At 44.5% G+C, this 27313-nt stretch overlaps 1 protein-coding gene across 1 annotated transcript; it reads right to left on the bottom strand.

The window, feature by feature from the left end:
• Positions 1–1691: 1691 nt before the first annotated feature.
• On the bottom strand, positions 1692–27313 carry LOC106569793 (noelin-3-like; the record flags this gene model as incomplete). Its single annotated transcript, XM_045694504.1, has 6 exons — positions 1692–3902; positions 5121–5227; positions 12681–12900; positions 15258–15413; positions 21474–21617; positions 27296–27313. Coding segments are annotated over 6 exons (1323 nt in total), but the record flags the coding sequence as incomplete, so codon positions are not given.

Below are 27313 nucleotides of genomic sequence, written 5' to 3'. Positions count from 1 at the left end.
TTGATGACAGCTTTGCACACTCTTGGCATTCTCTCAACCAGCTTCACCTGGAATGCTTTTCCAATAGCCTTGAAGGAGTTCCCACATATGCTGAGCACTTGTTGGCTGCTTTTCCTTCACTCTGCGGTCCAACTCATCAAAAACCATCTCAATTGGGTTGAGGTCGAGTGATTGTGGAGGCCAGGTAATCTGATGCAGCACTCCATCATTCTCCTTCTTGGTCAAATAGCCCTTACACAGCCTGGAGGTGTGTTGGGTCATTATCCTGTTGAAAAACAAATTATAGTCCCACTATGCGCAAACCAGATCGGATGGCGTATCACTGCAGAATGCTGTGGTAGCCATGCTGGTTAAGTGTGCCTTGAATTCTAAATAAATCACTAACAGTGTTACCACAGTGTCACCAGCAAAGCACCATCACACCTCCTCCATGCTTCACGGTGGGAACCACACATGCAGAGATCATCCGTTCACCTACTCTGCGACTCACAAAGACACGGCAGTTGGAACCACAAATCTCAAATTTGGACTCATCAGACCAAAGGACAGATTTCCACCGGTCTAATGTCCATTGCTCAAGTTTCTCAGCCCAAGCAAGTCTCTTCTTATTATTGGTGTCCTTTAGTAGTGGTTTCTTTGCAGCAATTCAACCATGAAGGCCTGATTCTCCTCTGTACAGTTGATGTTGAAATGTGTCTGTTACTTGAACTCTGTGAAGCATTTATTTGGGCTGCAATCTGAGGTGCAGTTAACTCACTGGTATGAAGAGATTCGGGAGACAGGCGCAGGAATGCGTAATATGTTTTTTTATTATACCCCAAATTACGGCGTGCCGTGTAAAGGCACGGGGACGAAGACCAAACAAACACGTAACAAAAACACAGGGTTGAAATCCAAGCAATAGAGCGAGGAGTACCTTGAATAAATAACACACGCACACAATGATTAAAACTTCTTTGGGATTGGTGTCCCTTCCACGGGACGGTTGAGATAACGTAGGCTAATGCGATAAGCATGACGTTGTAAGAAACAAGAACATTTCCCAGGACATAGACATATCTGATATTGGCAGAAAGCTTAAATTCTTGTTAATCTAATTGCACTGTCCAATTTACAGTAGCTATTACAGTGAATGAATACCATGCTATTGTTCGAGGAGAGTGCACAATTTTGAACATGAAAAGTTATTAATAAACTAATTAGGCACATTTGGGCAGTCTTGATACAAAATTTGTAACAGAAATGCAATGGTTCATTGGATCAGTCTAAAACTTTGCACATACACTGATACCATCTAGTGGTCAAAATTGAAATTGCACCTGGGCTGGAATAATACATTATGGCCTTTCTTACATGATGGTACAAAAAAAAAATACAAAAGAACGGTTGTTTTTTTCTTTGTATTATCTTTTACCAGATCTATTGTGTTATATTATACTACATTCCTTTCACATTTCCATAAACCTCAAAGTGTTTCCTTTCAAATGGTGCCAAGAATATGCATATCCTTGCTTCACGGCCTGAGCTACAGGCAGTTCGATTTGGGTATGTTATTTTAGGTAAAAATTGAAAAAAAGGGGATAATCCGTAATCATTACACGCTCGCTCAGGTGGGAGGCCGGGGTGGCGCCCCTGGGGGGGGTACTGTCACGCCTGTGCCCCCTCTCCCCCCTGGCGCTCAAGGGCACCAGGCTGCCCAGCACTACGTACTCCTGCCACCATCATTATGCACACCTGTTTCCCTCGTCAGCGCTTCATTATACTCACCTGGACTCAATCACCTGCTTTCATTCCCTCTCCTATATCTGTCTGTTCTGAGGTTGTTCCCTGCTTCAGCATTATTGTCGTCATGTCGTTTTGTTCCCCCTGTTCTGACTCTGTTCCTGTTCTGTCACTTGTCCGTTCGTTAAATGTTCAACTTCCTGTACCTGCTTCTCATCTCCAGCGTTGGTTCTTACGTCACCTGGTTGTCTAGGTCTTAATTGAAAGGACACAGACACTAGGCCCTCTGTGGAATGAATTTGACACCGCTGCTGTACAGTATAATACAGCAGTAATAATGACGCGCATCACAATGGGAGAGACTGAGATGGTTGCTGACAGAGAGTCCACAGACAGAGTTACAGATACTATTAGGATAACCATCTCAGTCTATTCCCTATGTAGTGCAGTCTCAAATAGCAACCTATTCCCTAAATGGCGTAGTCTCAACTGGCACCCTATTCCCTATATAGTGCACTACTTTTGATCAGAGTTCTAGGGTGACATTTGGGATGAAAGCCATAGAGAGTTCTAGATGCTATGAGGACATTCAGGACACCTGTTATCAAATGGGCTCACAGAACAGACTGAATAAAAGCATACTCCTATTGATACTGTTGCTACGGATACAAAAGCTACAGAGGCATGATACTCAAGCCCACCCAATCAGAGGCATGTTACCCAAACCCACCCAATCAGGGTTGGGGTCAATTGGAATTGAAGTCAGTCAATTCAGGAAGTGTTTTAAATGTACAATTCCAAAACTTTTACACCTTTTCAGTTTATTGAGACATTATCGAAAGTAGATGGCTTTTTTTTCAATTATTCAATAGGAATTTCAGTTTACTTCCTGAATTGACTGGCTTGAATTCAAATTGACTAACCCTACACCAAATCTCTCATGGTCTCAGACTTACAGGATCCAGTGTAGAGCAGCTGAGAGGAGAGGAGTACAGTCCACGTGAAAGGTTGTGAACAAAGAGAGTTGCATACAATAAATAAGAGAACCCCAAAAAAGAAGGCTCTCAATTTCACCGGGCCAGATGCTTGTTTTGAAATGGCGTTGCTATGTAGAACTACCAGAGAATATTAAATGGCATTGCTATGTAGAACTATCAGAGAATATTATGAGTTTGTCATGCTTTTTGGAGGCCAAACAACTATTACAATACATTTGCATTCGACAGGAAGTGTGCTGAGACTTTATCCAGTTTTTCCAGAGTTTGCAGGCCAAAGTCTTCGATACCCTGGCCATCCAGGCAACTATCAATGTTAAGCCTTGCATTAGGACTTTGAAAAGAAACCAAGAGAGCCGAAGATGGACTGTCAAAAGAAGAGAGCAAAAAATAAAATGTAGAGACACAACAATAGAACTCCATCAATGACTGACGGAACACCGGAACACCAGGAATGTTAGTCAGTGTTCCAGTGGGTTCCTCTGAGTTCCTATGAGTTCTTCATCCTCAGGAATCATCCTCTGTCTTGATGATGTGGAACAGCGTGATGTTGAACAGAACCTGGTGTCCGTTGTTCCAGCCGTACAGAGCCCGGTCCCTGGCGTTGTAGTCCAACATGGACATGTGGAAGTACTGGTTATGGAAGGGGATGTCTGTGTACTCATAGTTAGAGGTCTTGGTGGAGTATGAGTAGTAAACCTTAGCACCAGTCAGGTGAGAGTTAGTGATGTAGAGTGTTCCGCAGATCATAAAGGACTCCCCCGCGTTCCGTTTGGAATATTCCGTGTTCCAGGTTCCGAGGATTTGTAGTGTCTCCGGGTTGAGCTGGCTGATGACGATGTTTCCTGCATTCTGATTGGTGGCGTAGATGGCCCACAGACCCAGCTCGTCGGCCATGAGGTCTATGTCAGAGAAGCCTCCCCAGGTGTAAGGGTAGACGTTGTGGAAGCCGGCGTTCTCCAAGGCTCTCTGGGTTACCACGCGGCCCGTCTCGAAGCGGTAACACACCACGATATTGCTCTGGACCTTGTTGTAGTACAGAGAGCCGTTGTACACCACGTGGTTGGTCCCGGCCCACTTGAACGGCAGGTTGTAGGTTCGAGACTCGGCCCCGGACACAAAGTCTGCTATGGACTTGTACTCTTTGACTATCTTGTTGTTGGTGTAGCTATCCATGTACCAGACCTGGGTTGGAACACAATACCATCATTAACAATTTAAAGGTCTACCTTTTATGTACATTAGTTAGAAAGAAACACACAGTAGATGAGGTAGAATGTTTCTACAAACTCTTTGGGGAAGTGTAAATGCTTTTTTGGCTGTCTGATATGCCTTTCCGTCACTGGATGCAGCAGTAGAGTATGATGTAGTTAGACCACTGGTGGCCTCCCCTCCTCTTGGAGAGTTACTGGGGTATAGAGGCTTTTGCTCCAGCCCTGCTCTAGAACATGTGATTCTAGGTTCTGATGAGCAACTGACTAATAGAATGTCATATCTATCAGTAGCTCTTCAGGAGGAAGATTAGTCACATTTGCTGTAGTCAAATACACATGTACCCTCATCCATCCCTCCCTCCCCTCATCCATCCCTCCCTCCCTCCCCTCATCCATCCATCCCTCCCTCCCCTCATCCATCCATCCATCCCCTCATCCATCAATCCCTCCCTCCCCTCATCCATCCTTGCATCCCTCCCTCCCTCTCCTCACCATCCATCCATCCCTCCCTCCCCTCATCCCTCCCTCCCCTCATCCATCCATCCCTCCCTCCCTTCATCCATCCCTCCCTCCCCTCATCCATCCCTCCCTCCCTCCCCTCATCCATCCATCCATCCCTCCCTCCCTCTCCTCACCATCCCTCCCTCCCTCCCCTCATCCATCCATCCATCCCTCCCTCCCTCTCCTCACCATCCATCCATCCCTCCCTCCCCTCATCCCTCCCTCCCCTCATCCCTCCCTCCCTCCCCTCATCCCTCCCTCCCTCCCCTCATCCATCCATCCATCCCTCCCTCCCTTCATCCATCCCTCCCTCCCCTCATCCATCCATACCTCCCTCCCCTCATCCATCCATCCATCCATCCCTCCCTCCCCTCATCCATCCATCCATCCCTCCCTCCCTTTCCTCACCATCCATCCCTCCCTCGCTCCCCTCATCCATCCCTCCCTCCCTCCCCCCCATCCATCCCTCCCTCCCCTCCCCTCATTCATCCATCCATCCCTCCCCTCATCCATCCATCCATCCCTCCCTCCCTCTCCTCACCATCCATCCCTCCCTCCCTCCCCTCATCCCTCCCTCCCCTCATCCCTCCCTCCCTCCCTCCCTCCCTCCCTCCCTCCCTCCCTCCCTCCCTCCCTCCCTCCCTCCCTCCCTCCCTCCCTCCCTCCCTCCCTCCCTCCCTCTCCTCACCCTATTGTTTGTAGGGGAGGCCTGTGGATCTGTCATCCAGGCTCCGAACCGTGTCCCAGAGGTCTTCACCGTCACCGGCCCAGTGATCTTCATCAGTTTACCACAGGCTGTTCACGCACACAACACACACAACACCCCCACATTACTCATATAGATATATTCACCCCTGACTGTGTTAGCTCTTAACAGTTTATTAACTCAAACCAATGGAATAATCCACCTGGATCTGTTATTATGTTACTAGGACTGAGTCCCAAATGGCACCCTTTTTTTCCCTTCCTTATTGTTAGAATAGTAGGCTTAGTTCTGTGATATGTTTTGCAGAAAAGGTCAGAGGCCAGTTGCGTCCCGACTCGCCTAAGCCTGGGGCAGGAGGAAGGTTTGGTTTAGAAAAACATAGGGTAAGGGGGGGAGTAATAAACGCTAGGGGCGTAAGTGATAACCACACATTCCTCACCGGGCTTAAGGATTAGGGTATAAAAGATGCTGGAATTTTTTGTTGTTGTTGGCATCTTTTGGCTCGCTAGAAGAACCTGTTACCTGAAGAAGAAGATAGCTGTAGATTTGTAGCTTATATACACACACACTTTGTTATTTAGTTTATATTGTTATTATCGAGTGTTAAAGTAAAGTTCTAGAAGGAATCCTCAAGGCTACCTTATTGATTAGAGTCTTTAAGTAGCTGTTAGCTGTTTCATCAACAACTGAAGGGACTGATCATCCTGAGGAGGGAAGACAAAGACTGCTTTGTCTTCCCCCCACACCCCCCACACCGTTTCTTCTCGTAAATGTGGTGATTCTCAGAAAATTGTCATAGATAAAAAAAATTGCATTGGGGAGTTAGATAAGGATGCTGGAGGTATCTTATTGGCTTATCATACACCCGGTGGGTCTAATTCTGAATGCTGATTGGTTAAAAGTTCATCATAATTGCTTGAGTCATTTTTTGATTTTACGCCCGTTTCTGGAATTTGGAATAAACCTGCTGTCACATCCTGACCAGTAAAGGGGTTATTTGTTATTTGAGTTTGGTCAGGACGTGGCAGGGGGTATTTGTTTTATATGGTTCGGGGTAGTTGTGTATGTAGAGGGGTGTTAGATTTATGTATTCCAGGGTTTTTGGTTATTGTTCTATGTTAGTTTATTTCTATGTTCTGTCTAGTCGTTTGTATTTCTATGTTTTGCTAATTGGTGTTGGGGCCTTCAGTTGGAGGCAGCTGTCTATCGTTGCCTCTGATTGAAGGTCCTATAATTAGGAGTATGTTTGTTTTGGGGTTTGTGGAAGATTGTTTCTTGTATCGCTGTGTGTTGCCTACAAGACTGTTTTGTCGGCCGTTTATCGGTTTTTCGTGTTTTTTTTGTTTTAATAAAAATGAGCATTCACGTACCCGCTGCGCCTTGGTCCATCTATTACGACGTTCGTGACACCTGCTTTATTGTTCTGAAACCCTGTGTCATCGATGAGTCATACAAGTGTGTGCCGTTTTACTCTAGGTTCATACATTGATTTGATTCATTGAGGATTTATAGCATCTGGTTAATATATCGATTGGGAACTGGAGTAATGAAACCTGAGACTAGATTATAGTTACTAAGTGTATCGATCACAGGTAGGGGTGATTCTGGGTATAGCCAAACAGGAAAAAATTTACCCTTGTAGTGTCTATGGTGGAAGCTCTGGCCTAGGCGACTGGGACGGTGCCGTATGGAACTAGAGTGAGGGAGCATAGACACCAGGCTATAAGGATAACCCACTTACTGAAAAATGCCCTCATTTCTGACGTTGAGATGCAGTCCCTAGTTGATGCAGTCTCTAGCTGATACAGTCCCTAGCTGATACAGTCCCTAGCTGATACAGTCCCTAGCTGATACAGTCCCTAGCTGATACAGTCTCTAGCTGATGCAGTCCCTAGCTGATACAGTCCCTAGCTGATACAGTCCCTAGCTGATACGGTCTCTAGCTGATGCAGTCCCTAGCTGATACAGTCCCTAGCTGATACAGTCCCTAGCTGATACAGTCTCTAGCTGATGCAGTCCCTAGCTGATACAGTCCTTAGCTGATGCAGTCCTTAGCTGATGCAGTCCCTAGCTGATACAGTCCTTAGCTGATGCAGTCCCTAGCTGATACAGTCCTTAGCTGATGCAGTCCCTAGCTGATACAGTCCTTAGCTGATGCAGTCCCTAGCTGATACAGTCCTCAGCTGATGCAGTCCCTAGCTGATACAGTCCTTAGCTGATACAGTCCCTAGCTGATACAGTCTCTAGCTGATACAGTCCTCAGCTGATGCAGTCCCTAGCTGATACAGTCCTTAGGTGATGCAGTCCCTAGTGGATGCAGTCCCTAGCTGATGCAGTCCCTAGTTGATACAGTCCCTAGCTGATACAGTCCTCAGCTGATGCAGTCCCTAGCTGATACAGTCCTTAGGTGATGCAGTCCCTAGTGGATGCAGTCCCTAGCTGATGCAGTCCCTAGTTGATACAGTCCCTAGCAGATGCACTCCCTAGTTGATACAGTCCCTAGCAGATGCAGTCCTTAGCTGATACAGTCCTTTTCTGATGCAGTCCCTAGCTAATGCAGTCCCTAGCTGATACAGTCCTTAGCTGATGCAGTCCCTAGTTGATGCAGTCCCTAGCTGATGCAGTCCCTAGCTGATGCAGTCCCTAGCTGATACAGTCCCTAGCTGATACAGTCCTTAGCTGATACAGTCCTTAGCTGATGCAGTCCCTAGCTGATACAGTCCCTAGTTGATGCAGTCCCTAGCTGATGCAGTCCCTAGCTGATGCAATCCCTAGCTGATACAGTCCCTAGCTGATACAGTCCTTAGCTGATACAGTCCTTAGCTGATGCAGTCCCTAGTTGATGCAGTCCCTAGCTGATACAGTCCTTAGCTGATGCAGTCCCTAGCTGATGCAGTCCCTAGCTGATACAGTCCCTAGCTGATACAGTCCCTAGCTGATGCAGTCCCTAGCTGATGCAGTCCCTAGCTGATACAGTCCTTAGCTGATACAGTCCCTAGCTGATACAGTCCTTAGCTGATACAGTCCTTAGCTGATACAGTCCCTAGCTGATACAGTCCCTAGCTGATGCAGTCTCTAGCTGATGCAGTCCCTAGCTGATGCAGTCCCTAGCTGAAACAGTCCTTAGCTGATGCAGTCCCTAGCTGATGCAGTCCCTAGCTGATGCAGTCCTTAGCTGATGCAGTCCCTAGCTGATGCAGTCCCTAGCTGATGCAGTCCCTAGCTGATACAGTCCCTAGCTGATGCAGTCCCTAGCTGATGCAGTCCTTAGCTGATGCAGTCCCTAGCTGATACAGTCCCTAGCTGATGCAGTCCCTAGCTGATGCAGTCCCTAGCTGATACAGTCCTCAGCTGATGCAGTCCCTAGCTGATGCAGTCCTTAGCTGATGCAGTCCCTAGCTGATGCAGTCACTAGCTGATGCAGTCCCTAGCTGATACAGTCCCTAGTTGATGCAGTCCCTAGCTGATGCAGTCCCTAGCTGATACAGTCCTTAGCTGATGCAGTCCCTAGCTGTAAACTAACTCAGTGGTGTGGTTGTGCGGCATCTATCAGGCCCAGAGAACTAGGAGCGAGGGACAACCGTCTGTTGCCGGGCAGGCCCAGATAACTAAGAGCAACGAACAACTGACTGTTGCCGGGCAGGCCCAGAGAACTAGGAGTGAGAGACACCCGACTGTTGCCGGGCGGGCCCAGATTACTAGGAGCAACGAACAACTGACTGTTGCCGGGCAGGCCCAGAGAACTAGGAGCAACGAACAACTGACTGTTGCCGGGCAGTCCCAGAGAACTAGGAGCGAGAGAAAACCCGACTGTTGCCGGGCAGGTTAGATCCGACGTTGCGTTCCTGGGAGTTCTTTGGAAGTGGTATTTTATTGTGACAGTACATTAGACCAGAGCCTTATGGGCCCACATTGCTCTATATAGGGGACTAGGGTGTCATTTGGGAAGCATTCTAGGACACACAGTTCCATCTCACTGATGAGTTTATACGATACACTAGAGTACATCACACACTTATCAACGATAGTTTCCTTGCTACATTTACAATAACAGGTAAGGCTCTGCTTAGTTTAGGATTATAAAACTAGATAACTTTTTTTTTTAAAGGGACAGTCACAGTCCCCACTGGCCCAACAGACCTCCAAATGTACAGTTGAAGTCGGAGGTTTACATACACTTAGGTTGGAATCATTAAAACTCGTTTTCCAACCACTCCACAAATTTCTTGTTAACAAGTCGGTTAGGACATCTACTTTGTGCATGACACAAGTTATTTAGACAGATTATTTCACTTATAATTCACTGTATCACAATTCCAGTGGGTCAGAAGTTTACATACACTAAGTTGACTGTGCCTTTAAACAGCTTGGAAAATTCCAGAACATGATATAATGGCTTTAGAAGTTTCTGATAGGCTAATTGACATAATTTGAGTCAATTGGAGGTGTACCTGTGGGTGTATTTCAAGGCCTACCTGCAAACTCAGTGCCTCTTTGCTTGACATCATGGGAAAATCAAAATCAATCAGCCAAGACCTCAGAAAAGAAATGTAGACCTGCACAAGTCTGGTTCATCCTTGGGAGCAATTTCCAAACGCCTGAAGGTACCACGTTCATCTGTACAAGCAATAGTATGCAAGTATAAACACCATGGGACCACGCAGCCACCATACCGCTCAGGAAGTAGACCCGTTCTGTCTCCTAGAGATGAACGTACTTTTGTGCGAAAAGTGCAAATAAATCCCAGAACAACAGCAAAGGACCTTGTGAAGATGCTGGAGGAAACAGGTACAAAAGTATCTATATCCACAGTAAAACGAGTCCTATATCGACATTACCTGAAAGGCCGCTCAGCAAGGAAGAAGCCATTGCTCCAAAACCGGCATAAAAAAGCCAGACTACGGTTTGCAACTGCACATGGGGACAAAGATCGTTCTTTTTGGAGAAATGTCCTCTGGTCTGATGAAACAAAAATAGAACTGTTTGGCCGTAATGACCATCGTAATGTTTGGAGGAAACAGGGGGGAGGCTTGCAAGCCGAAGAACACCATCCCAACCGGGAAGCACGGGGGTGGCAGCATCATGTTGTGGGGGTGATTTGCTGCAGGAGGGTCTGGTGCACTTCACAAAATAGATGGCATCATGAGGATGGAAAATTATGTGGATATATTGAAGCAACATCTCAGGACATCAGTCAGGAAGTTAAAGCTTGGTCGCAAATGGGTCTTCCAAATGGACAATCACCCTAAGCATACTTCCAACGTTGTGGCAAAATGGCTTAAGGACAACAAAGTCAAGGTATTGGAGTGGCCATCACAATGCCCTGACCTCAATCCTATAGAACATTTGTGGGCAGCTGAAAAAGCATGTGCGAGCAGGGAGGCCTACAAACCTGACTCAGTTACACCAGCTCTGTCAGGAGGAATGGGCCAACATTCACCCAACTTATTATGGGAAGCTTGTGGAAGGCTACCGGAAACGTTTGACCCAAGTTAAACAATTTAAAGGCAATGTTACCAAATACTAATTGAGTGTATTTAAACTTCTGACCCACTGGGAATGTGAAAAAAAGAAATAGAAGCTGAAATAAATCATTCTCTCTACTATTCTTCTGACATTTCACATTTTTTAAATAAAGTGGTTGATCCTAACTGACCTAAGACAGGGAATTTTTACTAGGATTAAATGTCAGGAATTGTGAAAAACTGAGTTTAAATGTATTTGGCTAAGGTGTATGTAAACTTCCGACTTCAACTGTATTCTATATTTATTTACAGTACATTTAAACCTTACTTTTAAACACCTTTTTGTGTACTATGTCTGGGAAGGACACCTGTATCTTTGTAGTGACTGGGTGTAATGATACATCATGATAATTAATAACTTCACCATGCTCAAAGGGATATTTTACCCATCTACCAAAAGTTGCCCTTCTTCGCAAGGCATGGGAAAAACCTCCCAGGTCTTTGTAGTTGAATCTGTGTTTGAAATGCACTACTTGACTGAGGGACCTTACAGATAATTGTATGTGTGGGATACAGATATGAGGTAGTCATTCAAAAATCATGTTAAACACTATTATTGCACACAGAATGAGTCCATTAAACTTATGTGACTTGCCATAGCAAAGGGGTTGAATACTTATTGACTTAAGACATTTCAGCTTTTCATTTTTGAATCAATTAGTAAACATTTCAAAAAACATAATTCCACTTTGACATTATGGAGTATTGTGTGTAGGCCAGTAACAAAAAATAATAATATTTAAATCATTCTTAAATTCAGGCTGTAACAACAAAATGTGGAAAAAGTCAAAGGGTGTGAATATTTTCTGAAGGCCACTGTATGTAGTGTATATATATATATGATATGTAGAGTATATATATCTATGATATGTAGAGTATATTTATATTATATATAGAGTATATATCTGTGATGTGTAGAGTATATATCTGTGATGTGTAGAGTATATATATATGATATGTAGAGTATATATCTGTGATATTTAGAGTATATTTCTATGATATGTAGAGTATATTTCTATGAAATGTAGAGTATATATCTGTGATATGTAGAGTAAATATCTATGATATGTAGAGAATATTTCTAAGATATGTAGAGTATATATCTATGATATGTAGAGTATATTTCTTTGGTATGTAACTGTATATTTATTTGGTATGTAACTGTATATTTCTTTGGTATGTAACTGTATATTTCTTTGGTATGTAACTGTATATTTCTTTGGTATGTAACTATATTTCTTTGGTATGTTACTGTATATTTCTTTGGTTTGTAACTGTATATTTCTTTGGTATGTAACTGTATATTTCTTTGGTATGTTACTGTATATTTCTTTGGTATGTAACTGTATATTTCTATGGTATGTAACTGTATATTTCTTTGGTATGTAACTGGTATGTAACTGTATATTTCTTTGGTATGTAACTGTATATTTCTTTGGTATGTAACGGTTTATGTATATGACGGTACATGTATATGATATGTACTGTATATTTCTTTGGTATGTAACTGTATATTTGTATAATACTGTATATTTCTATGATAAGTACTGTATATTCCTATAATACTGTATATTCATATGGTTATGGGTACAAGGGTGCATGCCTGTGTGTAATTCCCTGAGTTTGCTCCTCTCCGGTTCGTGCCTGTGTGTCCATACAGAATGTACATAGTACCTCAAATGCCACAACCCCCTGGACATTGACTTGGTTCTGGTATGCCTTGTATATAGCCTAGTTATTGTTAATTTTATTGTGTTATTATTTCCTTGCTTTAAATTGAGCAAATTTTTCTTACTTTTAAACTCTGCATCGTTGGGAAATGGCTCGCCAGTAAGCATTTAACGGTAAAGTCTACACCTGTTGTAATTTGGCGCATGTGACAAATAACATTTGATTCAATTTGTGTGTGTGTGTGTGTGTGTGTGTGTGTGTGTGTGTGTGTGTGTGTGTGTGTGTGTGTGTGTGTGTGTGTGTGTGTGTGTGTGCGCATGCCTAAATGCATCTGTATGTGACTCACTGAGTCTGCTCCTGCAGTTGCGTAGCCTGCTCTCCAGACTCAGGAACCTCTGTTGTAATTCCTCAGAGTCGTAGGCTCCTATCTCCTCCTGGATGGCTGTGAGCACCATGGACAGGTTCCTGATCTCCTGTTTAAACTGGGAGATGAGCTGGGCATCTGTCTTGTACTGTTCCAACACCGGGATCACAGGCTGCAGGGTCTCCATCTTACCCTTCAACTCCTAGAGGAGGGGATGATACACAGGGTTTAGTTTGATTCAGTTCAGTTCAATTTGGTTCGATTTAATGCAATTTTTGTTAAAGACGTTATAATAAGGTCATATTATTTTTTAAAGATGTTATAATAAGGTAGCCTAGCGGCAGGTAGGCTAGAGGCAGGTAGGTTAGCGGCAGGTAGGCTAGCGGCAGGTAGCCTAGCGGTAGGAAGCCTAGCGGCAGGTAGGCTAGCAGCAGGTAGCCTAGCGGTAGGAAGCCTAGCGGCAGGTAGGCTTGCAGGTAAGCTCATTGGGACAGTAACCGTGTCACGCCCTGATCTGTTTCACTTGTCTTTGTGATTGTCTCCACCCCCCCTCCGGGTGTCTTCCCCATTATCCCCTGTGTATTTATACCTGTGTTCTCGGTTTGTCTGTTGCCAGTTCGTCTGTTACCAGCGTTTGTTTCCCTGCTCCTTCCTGTTTCTTGCTCCTGATTTCTAGTCTTTCCCAGTTTTGACCCCCGCGTGCCCTGACTGCCTGTCGTTCTGGACCCTTACACCCTCTCTGGATTATTGACCCCTGCCTGCCTTGACCTGTCGTTTGCCCGCCCCTGTTTAAGGAATAAACTTATGTTTCTTCAACACTGTCTGGTAGCAGCGCCATCAGCCCGGTTTCCCGGGAAACCCGCTTACCTCCCCCAGAGTGTTTCGATGGAGAGTCGGGCACCGGTCGAGCGTTTCTCGCTCAGTGCTCACTCATCATGGAGCTGCAGCCTTCCTACTTCTCCGCGGAGCTGCAGCCTTCCTCCTTCCCCTGGAACCTGGAAGCGCTGTTTGACACGTTCCTGCACAGATTATTGGAGGAAGTAAAGGACGAGCTTGCAGCCCGGGAACAACCGACGGATCTCGACTCACTCATCACCTTAACCATCCGGATCGATGGACGACTACGGGAATGCAGGAGGGAGAAGAGGTCTGATTGCAGTCCCAATCGCTCACTCAAGGATCCCACCTTGCATCTGATGAACTCTGGAAGTCCCCGACATCTATGTCCCCAAGAGGATAGGCACTTATCCGAGTTCCTCCGAGAGCCTCCGAAGACTGCCGATTCACCTCTTCCCAAGCCGATGCAACTCAGCAGAGCTAGGCTGTCTCCAGCCGAATGCGTATGCAGACTTAACACCCACAGTTGTCTGTATTGTGGTACTGCCGGTCATTATATATATGTCTTCCTGTCCCTTCAAGAGACCTAGCTCATTTGTAGGAGTGAGTGCTCTGGTGGGTCTTACAGATCATTTTTCTTCTCCCCTTACTCACCCCCTCTCCATGCCATCCTGCTGTGGGGAGACCAGTCCAAGTCTCTCCAAGTACTATTCGACTCAGGGGCCGATGAGAGCTTTATGGACATTACCCTGGCGTCCGAGCTGGGCATCCCCCCTCAACCCCTCTCCATTCCCATGGATATTAGATTGCTGGACGGGCGCTCTATTGGCCAGGTCACCCACCATACCACCCCCATCAACCTACGAGTGTCAGGGAACCACAGCGAAACGATCCAATTCCTGCTAGTTAAGTCTCCATAGGTTTCCGTGGTATTGAGAGTCTCTTGGCTCCAGCGACACAATCCCTCTATTGACTGGTCTACTGGTGCCATCATGGGCTGGAGCCCGTTCTGCCACGCTCATTGCCTGAAGTCAGCTCTGCCTGCCATGGGACGTCTTCCCGGGGGGCTTGGAAATTTCCCCGGACCTCTCCACCATTTCCGTGGAGTACCAGGTCCTCGGGGAGGGGTTCAGTAAGGCCCGGGCCACTTCGCATCCGCAGCACTGACCGGTATCCAAGAATGTCAAGCCAGATGAACAGGCACGCTGCTATAGCCACGCAACTACACCCCTATTCTCCCCTGCTCCAAGATCATTATCCCCTCTGCTGTTCGTTTTATGTTCCTCCGTACCCTCCGTATACACCCTACTTTTCATGTGTCCAGAGTTAAACCCATGTCTCACAGCCCTTTGTCTTCTGTTTCCAGACCCTGACACTGCTACCGTTCTGGACCCTTACACCCTCTCTGGATTATTGACCCCTGCCTGCCTTGACCTGTCGTTTGCCTGCCCCTGTTTAAGGAATAAAATTATGTTTCTTCAACACTGTCTGCATCTGGGTCATACCTTAAATGTGATAAACCGACTAGGTGAAAAATCTGTCGACGTGTCCTTGAGCAAGGTACTTAACCCTAATTGTTTGTGTAAGTCATTCTGGATAAGAGTGTCTGCTAAATTACTATAATGTAATGCTCTGGTTAAAGACGTTATAATAAGGTCATGTTCTGCTTAAAGCGAGGTCAGAACCATATAACAACCAGAAACAAATCTGTATTTTTCACACCTGAAAGTTTCTGTTGACCTGTGTCTTCCTGTCGGCCTCTACCTGTCTGAACTTTGACCTTAGCCCTTTGAACTGGCCCTCCATCCTCATGATGTACTGGAAGTCTCTCTGGGTCCGCAGGTTCAGTACCTCAATGGACTGGGACATGTTCTGGACCTATGGGACAAGAGTGGAAGACAATGGCTTTTCTGCACCATAGGAGAGGAAGAGGAGCATGATTATTCTGTGAAGCACCACTGTTATCTTTTTCCTTTTTCCATCAAGGGAACACTATTTATAATGAGGGTTACATGGAGAAAATCAGACCTCTCTGAAATAAGAAATGGATGGCCATACCTTCAGCAAAATATATTTTACCTAAACCCTCATTGAATGCTTAAAAACAAAGTGACCCTCTCCTATACCCAAAATAAAAAGTAAAACAAAGTGGATAGCGGATAACATGTCTACCATTTACCCTCACTTCTTGGACAGAACAGAGCCTTAGATATGCCGTTTTCGAAACTGCTGTTCGTCCTGTACTCGTTGCATGGCAAAAAAATTATAGCGCACAGGGCTACGGGCCAGAAGGTTGTGGGTTCGCAGACCACCGTGGACAAGAGAAGGGGTGGAAATATCTACTTTGTAGTAAAAACATTGCATGAATCTATCATCGTATTTGCAGGTCTGAGAAAAAATAGTATTTTATAATAATTTCATGCAATTCTACTGGATTTTAACGGGAATCTTTTTTTAATAGCACACAAATTACCGAAATTACAGGCTAAGAATGGACAGAGAGATAGTCCTATGTGTTCATCTGATCATATTTCTTCAATGCTAAATCAGTGTGTCTTGTTTGCAACGAAACTGTCCCGGTTTGCAAATAATGAAATCTGAGGAACGTGAGCATGGTACCTTCAAAAGTGACCGACGTAGAAAAATGTAAGATTTAACTGCTGGCTACTCTTCTTCCGTGGTTTAACCCAGAGAAGGTCACAAGTGTTTCCCTAAAAGCTGTCTAGGTTTAAGCATCTTCAAATATTACTGAATAATCAAACGATAGTTACAGAATTAGATTACTTCCCAAGAAAACTCAACCTCTCCCCGTAATGCATCAAAGTCACGTCTTTTCCGGGTATTTTACAGCTTGTTTCTAGCATAAAGCATCGCGGACCAAAGCGCTGTTATAGATCACTTTATATAATTGGATCTGTTTTCTTTTCCTCAAAATCGTAAACTAACAAGGGGTATGCCTCTGCTTTTTGCCATTTTCTTTAATTAAAGGTAAGCCTGTGGCATACCCTCGCATTGTCACGTCCTGACCTGTAAAGGGGTAATTTTGTTATTGTAGTTGGTCAGGACGTGGCAGGGGTGTGTTTGTTTTGTGTGTTTCGTTTTTTTGGGGGGGTTATGATCTATGTTAATATATTTCTATGTTTGTTCTAGTTCTTATATTTCTATGTTTAGTTTATTGGGCTGACCTTCAATTGGAGGCAGCTGTTCCTAGTTTCCTCTAATTGAAGGTCCTATTTAGATGAGGTGTTTTTTTCCTTTGGTTTTGTGGGTAGTTGTTCCATGTATAGCTGTTTAGCCTTACAGGACTGTTTTCGTCGTTGTTTTGTTATTTTTGTTAAGTGTTCATGATTATTAAAAAAATAAAAGAAGAAGATGAGCACTGCACCCGCTGCACCTTGGTCTACTTTTTACGACACTCCTGACACTCATACCCCCTCAATTCGAGTCCTGGTTTTAATTTAACAGCCCTTCACTGACACGGAGGTAGACTATTTAAAGAGTGCATGGTGGGTGGAGGAATTAACCGACAAAATCTTTGGATATAGCAGCCTATAGCCGAATTTCGTCTGTCAAACACGTAGACCTACCGCTTTTTTCTTAAACAGGAAGAAATAGGCTCCAACACAAATCCCTCTTGTTGTTAGTAAGTCTAATTAAAATGAAGACAGTTGAAAGTCATTAATGTTTACTGTCAGCACTATGAGCTGTCCATTTCTGATTGATTGTGCCCCTGGCTGCTGCTTCAAGTTTCAGCACCAAAATGTAAGTTACTAGATTTTGGCTTATTATGAGGACAATAACTCTTGATGGATACATCATGGGCAATAAATATATTGTTTTTAAATAAATGCAATTATAGTAGTAGAAAACAATCAAAGTTGACCTCCGGTTCTTCTCATCTTCGCACACTCCTTCTCAAACTGAACAGAACATAGGCTATAGGTTAGTCCGTACGCAAGATAGTGCAGTTTTTGGACTAGTCATTGCAATGTGTAATTCATAGTAGTTTTACTTACACCATCCCAGCAGCACAAAAGACTCAGGAAGGAAGTTCATTTTCATAGATATATAACTTTTCTCTGTGCTTCTCCGAGCATGCACTTAATAGCCTACTGTATAGCCTATAGTCTCCATACTCAACTGGTGGACCGTGGACCGGATCTGGACCCAGAACGGGGTCAAGACAGACCCCTGGTATCATATAAACACACAAAAGACATGAAAGAATGCATATAATTGCAGGAAATTAGCTTTAAAAACATAAAACAAATCTCTGCCCCATTAAAAATGTGTAGAATTGTGGGAAATTAGCTTTAAAACTACAACGTGTTCTTTCTGCCAACAAGAGGTGTGTGAACAGTTTGGGGTCGCAAGGTGGGTGGTTTGTTACTAAGCCAATAAATTACATTATCCAGCTGGACCTTTGCCACCCGGGAAATTGTATTAGCTATAGATAATTTGATTGAGACCACACTGAATAGGCTATGGGTGCAATTGATATTGGCACCCAGCAGAGAATCAGAGATGAGGGGCAGCATCGGACACACATAGATATATATTCTAATAAGAAACTAATTGTAAAACACTGAGAAATATTGAAATGTAAATCTATTGTAAATTAGATGACTATATTTAAAAAAAAATATATTCTAAACCCTCTCCTTGAATGAAATTGGAAAAAGCTCCCATTTTCCTCCAGGTAACCATTCTGTACATTTCAATCTGTCCCTGAATTTTCAATGTAGAGGGAATAGAGAGTGTTTTCTTGAGTCAAGTAAATAGTACTGGCTCATACAAATATCTCGTAGTTCAACGGTTGGTATGGAACAGTGGAAAGGGTATCTGGACCAAGCTAACAGTTAGACTGCTGCCTCTATCCTGTTATAATAACTTACAAACATCATGTTTCCACCAGCAAAGTGGCATCACACTCAAACTCTGTATGTTTCCTCCCAAATGGCAGCCTATTCCCTATATAGTGCACTACTTTTGACATAGGGCTCTGGTAGAAAGTAGTGCACTATACAAGGAATAGGGTGCCATTTGGGACTCTCACACATTACATCTGACCTGACTGCCCTTAACCAACACAAAAACATCCTGTGGCGTTCTGCATTAGCATTGAACAGCCCCCGTGATATGCAACTTTTCAGGGAAGTTAGAAACCAAAATACACAGGCAGTTAGAAAAGCCAAGGCTAGCTTTTTCAAGCAGAAATTTGCTTCCTGCAACACAAACTCAAAAAAAGTTCTGAGACACTGTAAAGTCCTTGGAGAATAAGAGCACCTCCTCCCAGCTGCCCACTGCACTGAGGATAGGAAACTCTGTCTCCATCGATAAATCCGCTATAATTGAGAATTTCAATCAGCATTTTTCTACGGCTGGCCATGCTTTCCACCTGGCTACCCCTACCCCGGTCAACAGCACTGCACCCCCCACAGCAACTTCCCCAAGCCTTCCCCATTTCTCCTTCTCCCAAATCCAGTCAGCTGATGTTCTGAAAGAGCTGCAAAATCTGGACCCCTACAAATCAGCCGGGCTAGACAATCTGGACCCTTTCTTTCTAAAATGATCTGCCGAAATTGTTGCAACCCCTATTACTAGCCTGTTCAACCTCTCTTTCGTGTCATCTGAGATTCCCAAAGATTGGAAAGCAGCTGCTGTCATCCCCCTCTTCAAAGGGGGGGATACTCTTGACCCAAACTGCTACAGACCTATATCTATCCTACCCTGCCTCTCTAAAGTCTTCGAAAGCCAAGTCAACAGATTACCGACCATTTCGAATCCCACTGCACCTTCTCCGCTATGCAATCTGGTTTCAAAGCTGGTCATTGGTGCACCTCAGCCATGCTCAAGGTCCTAAACAATATCTTAACCGCCATCGATAAGAAACAATACTGTGCAGCCGTATTCATTGACCTGGCCAAGGCTTTCGACTCAGTCAATCACCACATCCTCATCGGCAGACTCAACAGCCTTGGCTTCTCAGCAGCCTTGGCTTCTCAAATGATTGCCTAGCCTGGTTCACCAACTACTTCTCTGATAGAGTTCAGTGTGTCAAATCGGAGGGCCTGTTGTCCGGGCCTCTGGCAGTTTCTATGGGGGTGCCACAGGGTTCAATTCTTGGGCCGACTCTTTTCTCTGTATACATCAATGATGTCGCTCTTGCTGCTGGTGAGTCTCATATCCACCTCTATGCAGATGACACCATTCTGTATACTTCTGGCCCTTCTTTGGACACTGTGTTAACAACCCTCCAGACGAACTTCAATGCCATACAACTCTCCTTCCGTGGCCTCCAACTGCTCTTAAATACAAGTAAAACTAAATGCATGCTCTTCAACCGATCGCTGCCTGCACCTGCCCGCCCGTCCAGCATCACTACTCTGGACGGTTCTGACTTAGAATATGTGGACAATTACAAATACCTAGGTGTCTAGTTAGACTGTAAACTCTCCTTCCAGACTCACATCAAACATCTCCAATCCAAAGTTAAATCTAGAACTGGCTTCCTATTTCGCAACAAAGCATCTTTCACTCATGCTGCCAAACATACCCTCGTAAAACTGACCATCCTACGGATCCTCGACTTCGGCGATGTCATTTACAAAATAGCTTCTAATACCCTACTCAATAAATTGGATGCAGTCTATCACAGTGCCATCTGTTTTGTCACCAAAGCCCCATATACTACCCACCACTGCGACCTGTACGCTCTCGTTGGCTGGCCCTCGCTTCATACTCGTCACCAAACCCACTGGCTCCAGGTCATCTACAAGACCCTGCTAGGTAAAGTTCCCCCTTATCTCAGCTCGCTGTTCACCATAGCAGCACCCACCTGTAGCATTTGCTCCAGCAGGTATATCTCTCTGGTCACCCCCAAAGTCAATTCCTCCTTCGGCCGCCTCTCCTTCCAGTTCTCTGCTGCCAATGACTGGAACGAACTACAAAAATCTCTAAATCTGGAAACACTTACTAGCTTTAAGCACCAGCTGTCAGAGCAGCTCACAGATTACCGCACCTGTACATAGCCCATCTATAATTTAGCCCAAACAACTACCTCTTCCCCTACTGTATTTTTTTATTTATTTTGCTCCTTTGCACCCCATTATTTATATTTCTACTTTGCACTATCTTCCACTGCAAATCTACCATTCCAGTGTTTTACTTGCTATATTGTATTTACTTCGCGACCATGGCCTTTTTTGCCTTTACCTCCCTTATCTCACCTCATTCGCTCACTTTGTATATAGACTTATTTTTCTACTATATTATTGACTGTATGTTTGTTTTACCCCATGTGTAACTCTGTGTTGTTGTATGTGTCAAACTGCTTGCTTTATCTTGGCCAGGTCGCAGTTGTAAATGAGAACTTGTTCTCAACTTGCCTACCTGGTTAAATAAAGGTGAAATAAATAAATAAATAAATAAATAAACACAGGGTTGTGGAATCCTGAAACAGCCTGGTTGAAACTCCACTAAGAGATGCTTGTACATTTTAGTGTTAACTTTACCACACTGGACCACAGTGAATTACATAGAGAAACCCCCCCTGGCCCGCTCTACACATGGAATACATTCAAGAGTAGGCCCATGTTTCATACATTATTATCATAGATGAGTAATGCTAGTGACGTTGGTTCATAATGTGTGTGTGTGTGTGTGTGTGTGTGTGTGTGTGTGTGTGTGTGTGTGTGTGTGTGTGTGTGTGTGTGTGTGTGTGTGTGTGTGTTAGGTGTGAGTGTGTGTGAGTGTGTGTGTGTGTGAGTGTGTGTGAGTAGGTGAGTGTGTGTGTGTGAGTGAGTGAGTGTGTGTAGGTGAGTGTGTGTGTGTAGGTGAGTGTGTGAGTGTGTGAGTGTGTGTGTATAGGTGAGTGTGTGAGTGTGTGTAGGTGAGTGTGTGAGTGTGTGTGTGTGAGTGTCTGTCTAAGTCCAGTACCTTCTCCAGTAGCTGACGGAGCTGTCCCTCCTTGGCATCTCTGGAGCAGAGGTTCTGTTCAGGAGCCACCACTGTACAGATACACCTCCCCTCTGCATCCTGGGCCGAGCTGTACACCTTCCAACCATCCTTCGGCCTGACTGTCTGTACACACGCACACACACACACACACACACACACACACACACACACACACACACACACACACACACACACACACACACACACACACACACACACACACAATATGTATGGTCAGCAGGTGACTACCTGACCTCACACCCTATCCTCTCAGCCCTCAAATTAAGTGGACACTTCTGATTACATATCATGACGTCTGACGAGTTGACACTTGCAGGGCAAAGGGAAGAATTTATTAATTTTAAATGGAACCCTGTTTGTCTGGAAATGTGTCACTTGTTCGTCCCACGGTTGTGTTTTCAGTTGTGTGTGCTTTATATGCGCTACAGCCAATTATGATTTGCATTTCATATCTTGGCTGGAAGACAACGTATCCGCAGACATCGAATGTTAGCCCTCCAACTATATAAGGTAAATCGAAAATTACAACGTCAGGGAAAGTTGTATGCACAAACTAACGTTTCCAAAAGCTAACCAAACAAAAACATAATTACTTTTATGAGACGTGTTTGAGTCGTCATGTGCATTAGTTGCACAATTTCTAACTTATTTCGAATTTGTTTTTACTTACACTTGTATCGTATCTTGACTTATCCATACTAATGTTGGTTTTAAGTTTTGGCAGAGGTACGATCATCGAGAATTTAATTATGGGTTGTTTCAGGCCCCGGAATGAAAATCATTTTACACTCGCAAACTCGATCAAAAAACCGAGGGCTGAGGGTATTACGTTGCCAACTTCCCTTGCTTGGCTAATCATTTGGACTGACGACAAAGATGGCAGCTGGGATTCCCCCAAAGGCATAAGGCGAGGGTAAATGGAGGAGGGTGAGTCTTTTGTGTGTTTGAAACGCAGCCTTTGACAGTGAACTTGTTATTGAATGTGGGATAATCCGCAGCAGTCTCTGATGTATATTCCTCCTAACATTAAATACCTGATGCCGGAGTCCAATCATGTGGCCATTGGACAAACATATATACACACAGTATCTGTACAGTTATGGTTATGTCTAAGATTATTTTAAGGTTATGTCCAAACCCCTTGTCTCTCCACACTCCATTTTAGCTACAGAAGCTTTTAAGGACCAGTCAGAGTTTGACCATCTGATGGGCGAAGACATTTTCCACCTCTTTTTGTCGCTTTCAAGTTCACAGATGTGGTGTAAGAGGACATTCAGATTAAATGGAGATTAGCAGACATTCAGATTAAATGGAGATTAGCAGACGTTCAGATTAAATGGAGATTAGCAGACATTCAGATTAAATGGAGATTAGCAGACATTCAGATTAAATGGAGATTAGCAGACGTTCAGACTGAATGGGGATTATCAGACATTAATACTGAATGGAGATTAGCAGACGTTCAGACTGAATGGAGATTAGCGGACATTCAGACTGAATGGGGATTAGCAGACATTCAGATTAAATGGAGATTAGCAGACGTTCAGATTAAATGGAGATTAGCAGACGTTCAGACTGAATGGGGATTAGCAGAAAATAGTGGAAAGAAAAATGCTGGCTCTGAAAGAGTTCAGTCAGTTCATTGTGAAGCCGCTTCAGTCATTTAGGATGATTAAATTGGGAGTGAAAAAGTTAATTAGTCTCTTGGTATTGTGTGGCAGGTGGTAAAATCTGGATCTCTTCTCAAGGAGAAGTTATTTTCAGTGTGGTTTATAAAGCTCAATCGGAGGCCAGATCCTCAAGTCTCTATGGATGAATTGAATCCAGTTGAATAAAGTTTATTGATCGATAGAGGAAGAGGAGGAATTGGGTACGTCACCAAAATGGTATCTTTTCCTCCTTGTGTGACATGCATCCTTCTGGCTATCTTATCCCCCCCCCCCCTCCCCGCTGACACATCTCTCCTCATCCCTTCACATTCCCATGCAGCTGTACCAGATCCACGCCGGATGGCCTGACATGCTGCCACTAACTACACCCTCCATGACAATGCTTTATGTTCTGATGATTAGAAAGGTCTACTCATAAATTACAATGACCAAAGTTCCAGTCCGTAGAATAAGAATGAAACACTAACGATTCTAAAGATTCTAATGACTCTAATGATTACATTTCTATGTTCTATTCATTCTAGTTCTATGGTTCTGCTCTGTCACGTTGCCCGGCAGCTGCTGCTCTGCTTCTGTTCTGTTCTGTTCTGTTCTGTTACTCTGACTTCAACACCCGTTAGTTTATTTAGCCTCTCAGACCCAAGATGCTAATCTGCCTTGCCACTGGCCTTGTCTGCCTGTCTGTGTGCCATGAATAATCACACAACATTAATTCTCTACAGAAGTTTCAATTACCCCAAAGATTTACGCCGGCCGACGGGGCCAAGTTAGTCAAAGACCGGCACACAGATTGCGTACCAAATGCCACCTTGTTCACTTCCTGGTGCACTACCATTGACCAGGACACATAGGGCTCTACACACTATATAGGGAATAGGGTACCATTTGGCACACAAATAGACAGCCAGGCAGTGGGTAGGTTAATAGACAGCCAGGCAGTGGGTAGGTTAACAGACAGCCAGGCAGTGGGTAGGTTAACAGACAGCCAGGCAGTGGGTAGGTTAATAGACAGCCAGACAGACAGGCAGTGGGTAGGTTAACAGACAGCCAGGCAGTGGGTAGGTTAATAGACAGCCAGGCAGACAGGCTGTGGGTAAGTTAATAGACAGCCAGGCAGTGTGTAGGTTAACAGACAGCCAGGCAGTGGGTAGGTTAACAGACAGCCAGGCAGTGGGTAGGTTAATAGACAGCCAGGCAGACAGGCAGTGGGTAGGTTAACAGACAGCCAGGCAGTGGGTAGGTTAATAGACAGCCAGGCAGTGGGTAGGTTAACAGACAGCCAGGCAGTGGGTAGGCTAATAGACAGCCAGGCAGTGGGTAGGTTAACAGACAGCCAGGCAGTGGGTAGGTTAACAGACAGCCAGGCAGTGGGTAGGTTAACAGACAGCCAGGCAGTGGGTAGGTTAATAGACAGCCAGGCAGTGGGTAGGTTAACAGACAGCCAGGCAGTGGGTAGGCTAATAGACAGCCAGGCAGTGGGTAGGTTAATAGACAGCCAGGCAGTGGGTAGGTTAACAGACAGCCAGGCGGTGGATAGGTTAATAGACAGCCAGGCAGTGGGTAGGTTAATAGACAGCTGATGCTCCAAATAATCAACTAGTCTAAAGAAGGCCAGTTTTATTGGTTCTTTAATCAGAAAAACAGTTTTCAGCTGTGCTAACATACAGTAATTGCAAAAGGGTTTTCTAATGATCAATTAGCCTTTTAAAATTATAAACTTGGATTAGCTAACACAATGTGCCATTGGAACACAGGAGTGATGGTTGCTGATAATGGGCCTCTGAACGCCTTTGTAGTTATTCCATAAAACAAATCTGCCGTTTCCAGCTACAATAGTCATTTATAACATTACCAATGTCTACACTGTATTTCTGATCAATTGGATGTTATTTTAATGGACAAACAATGTGCTTTTCTTTCAAAAACAAAGAACTTTCTAAGTGAACCCAAATTGTTGAGCGGTACTGTATATTTGTCTTTAAAATATTGATGTCACAGCGGTATAATTTGTACAGTTCTTTATTAAATTGTAGTTATTTGTTACATTTCATTTCTCTGTGTAAAACCTAGCAGTATTAATGATTTCTCTGAGAGGGAGGAGGATATATATAGGATATATTTTGCAAAAAAAAAAACGATTATTTGTCTCTCTGAAATTAAATTATTTGTCTCTCTGAAGGTGATAGATTTCAAACAAATGCATGTCTGTCATTGAACAACCCCATGTCATGATTAGATAGTGAAAAAACACATCAATCTCTTTCCCAAGTTCTTTAAACAAGTAGTACAGTAGTATTATTGTATAGTGTTTGTAAGGGGTTCGTAACTGGTGGCAGGGAAGTCAGAGAGAGAGCAGACTTAGGTAATAGCCGGAGCAGTTTAATTCCAAAACCAACGGCATCAAGAAAATAACAACTTGAGTTCAAAACCCGACGCGCACCAGTCAACATGTGCACAAGCACTTACAAACAAACAATACCACACAAAGACATGGGGGGAACAGAGGGTTAAATACACAACACATAATGAGGGAATGAAAACCAGGTGTGTGGGAAAACAAGACAAAACAAATGGAAAATGAAAAATGGATCGGCGATGGCTAGAAGACCGGTGACGTCGACCGCCGAACAAGGAGAGGAACCGACTTCGGGAGAAGTCGTGACAGTGTTGTAATATCTATAATATTGAAGTAGCCAACTAGTCAAACCTCATTTCCATTTGTCAGATGGTTTGTCTTTCTATTACAGCCAGTAGGGCAATATCATTGTGTCTATAATGACTGAACCAGCCATTAACAGAGAGTTACATCTCTGGCAACATCCAAGGATCAATATCAGAATATAGAGAGAAGGAAAGAGAGAGAGAGAGAGAGAGAGAGAGAGAGAGAGAGAGAGGGGAGGTGTAGAGAAAGAGATAGGTAGAGAGAGAGAGAGAGAGGAGGTAGAGAGAGAGAGGAGGTAGAGAGAGAGAGAGAGAGAGAGAGGAGGTAGAGAGAGAGAGAGGAGGTAGAGAGAGAGAGAGAGGTAGAGAGAGAGAGGAGGTAGAGAGAGAGAGAGGATGTAGAGAGAGAGAGGAGGTAGAGAGTGAGAGAGAGAGAGAGAGAGAGAGGTAGAGAGAGAGAGGAGGTAGAGAGAGAGAGGAGGTAGAGAGAGAGATAGAGAGAGAGAGAGAGAGAGAGAGAGAGAGAGGAGGGGAGGTGTAGAGAAAGAGATAGGTAGAGAGAGAGAGAGAGAGAGGAGGTAGAGAGAGAGAGGAGGTAGAGAGAGAGAGAGAGAGAGAGAGAGGTAGAGAGAGAGAGAGGAGGTAGAGAGAGAGAGAGAGGTAGAGAGAGAGAGGAGGTAGAGAGAGAGAGAGGAGGTAGAGAGAGAGAGGAGGTAGAGAGTGAGAGAGAGAGAGAGAGAGAGAGGTAGAGAGAGAGAGGAGGTAGAGAGAGAGAGAGAGAGAGAGAGAGAGAGAGAGAGAGAGAGAGAGAGAGAGAGAGAGAGAGAGGAGGTAGAGAGAGAGAGCGGAGAGAGAGGAGGTAGAGAAAGAGAGAGAGAGAGAGAGAGAGAGGAGGTAGAGAGAGAGGAGAGAGAGAGGTGGAGAGAGAGGAGGTAGAGAAAGAGAGAGAGAGAGAGAGAGAGAGAGCAAGAAGGTATAGAGAGAGGTAGGGAGAGAGGAGGTAGAGAGAGAGAGAGAGAGAGAGAGAGAGAGAGAGAGAGAGGAGGTAGAGAGAGAGGAGAGAGAGAGGTAGAGAGAGGAGGTAGAGAGAGAGGAGGTAGAGAGAGAGAGAGAGAGGGGAGGTATAGAGAAAGAGATAGGTAGAGAGAGAGAGAGAGAGAGAGAGGAGGTAGAGAGAGAGAGGAGGTAGACAGAGAGAGAGAGAGAGAGAGAGAGAGGAGGTAGAGAGAGAGAGAGAGAGGAGGTAGAGAGAGAGAGGAGAGAGAGAGAGGAGGTAGAGAGCGAGAGAGAGGAGGTAGAGAGAGAGGTAGAGGAGGTAGAGAGAGAGAGGAGGAAGAGAGAGAGGAGGTAGAGAGAGAGAGAGGAGGTAGAGAGCGAGCGAGAGAGAGGAGGTATAGAGAGAGGCAGAGAGAGAGAGAGAGGAGGTAGAGAAAGAGAGAGAGAGAGAGCGAGGAGGTATAGAGAGAG

The sequence above is a fragment of the Salmo salar genome, chromosome ssa14 (genome assembly GCF_905237065.1).
Source record: "Salmo salar chromosome ssa14, Ssal_v3.1, whole genome shotgun sequence".
NCBI lineage: Eukaryota > Metazoa > Chordata > Actinopteri > Salmoniformes > Salmonidae > Salmo > Salmo salar.
This window is presented reverse-complemented; position numbering and strand designations above follow the sequence as displayed.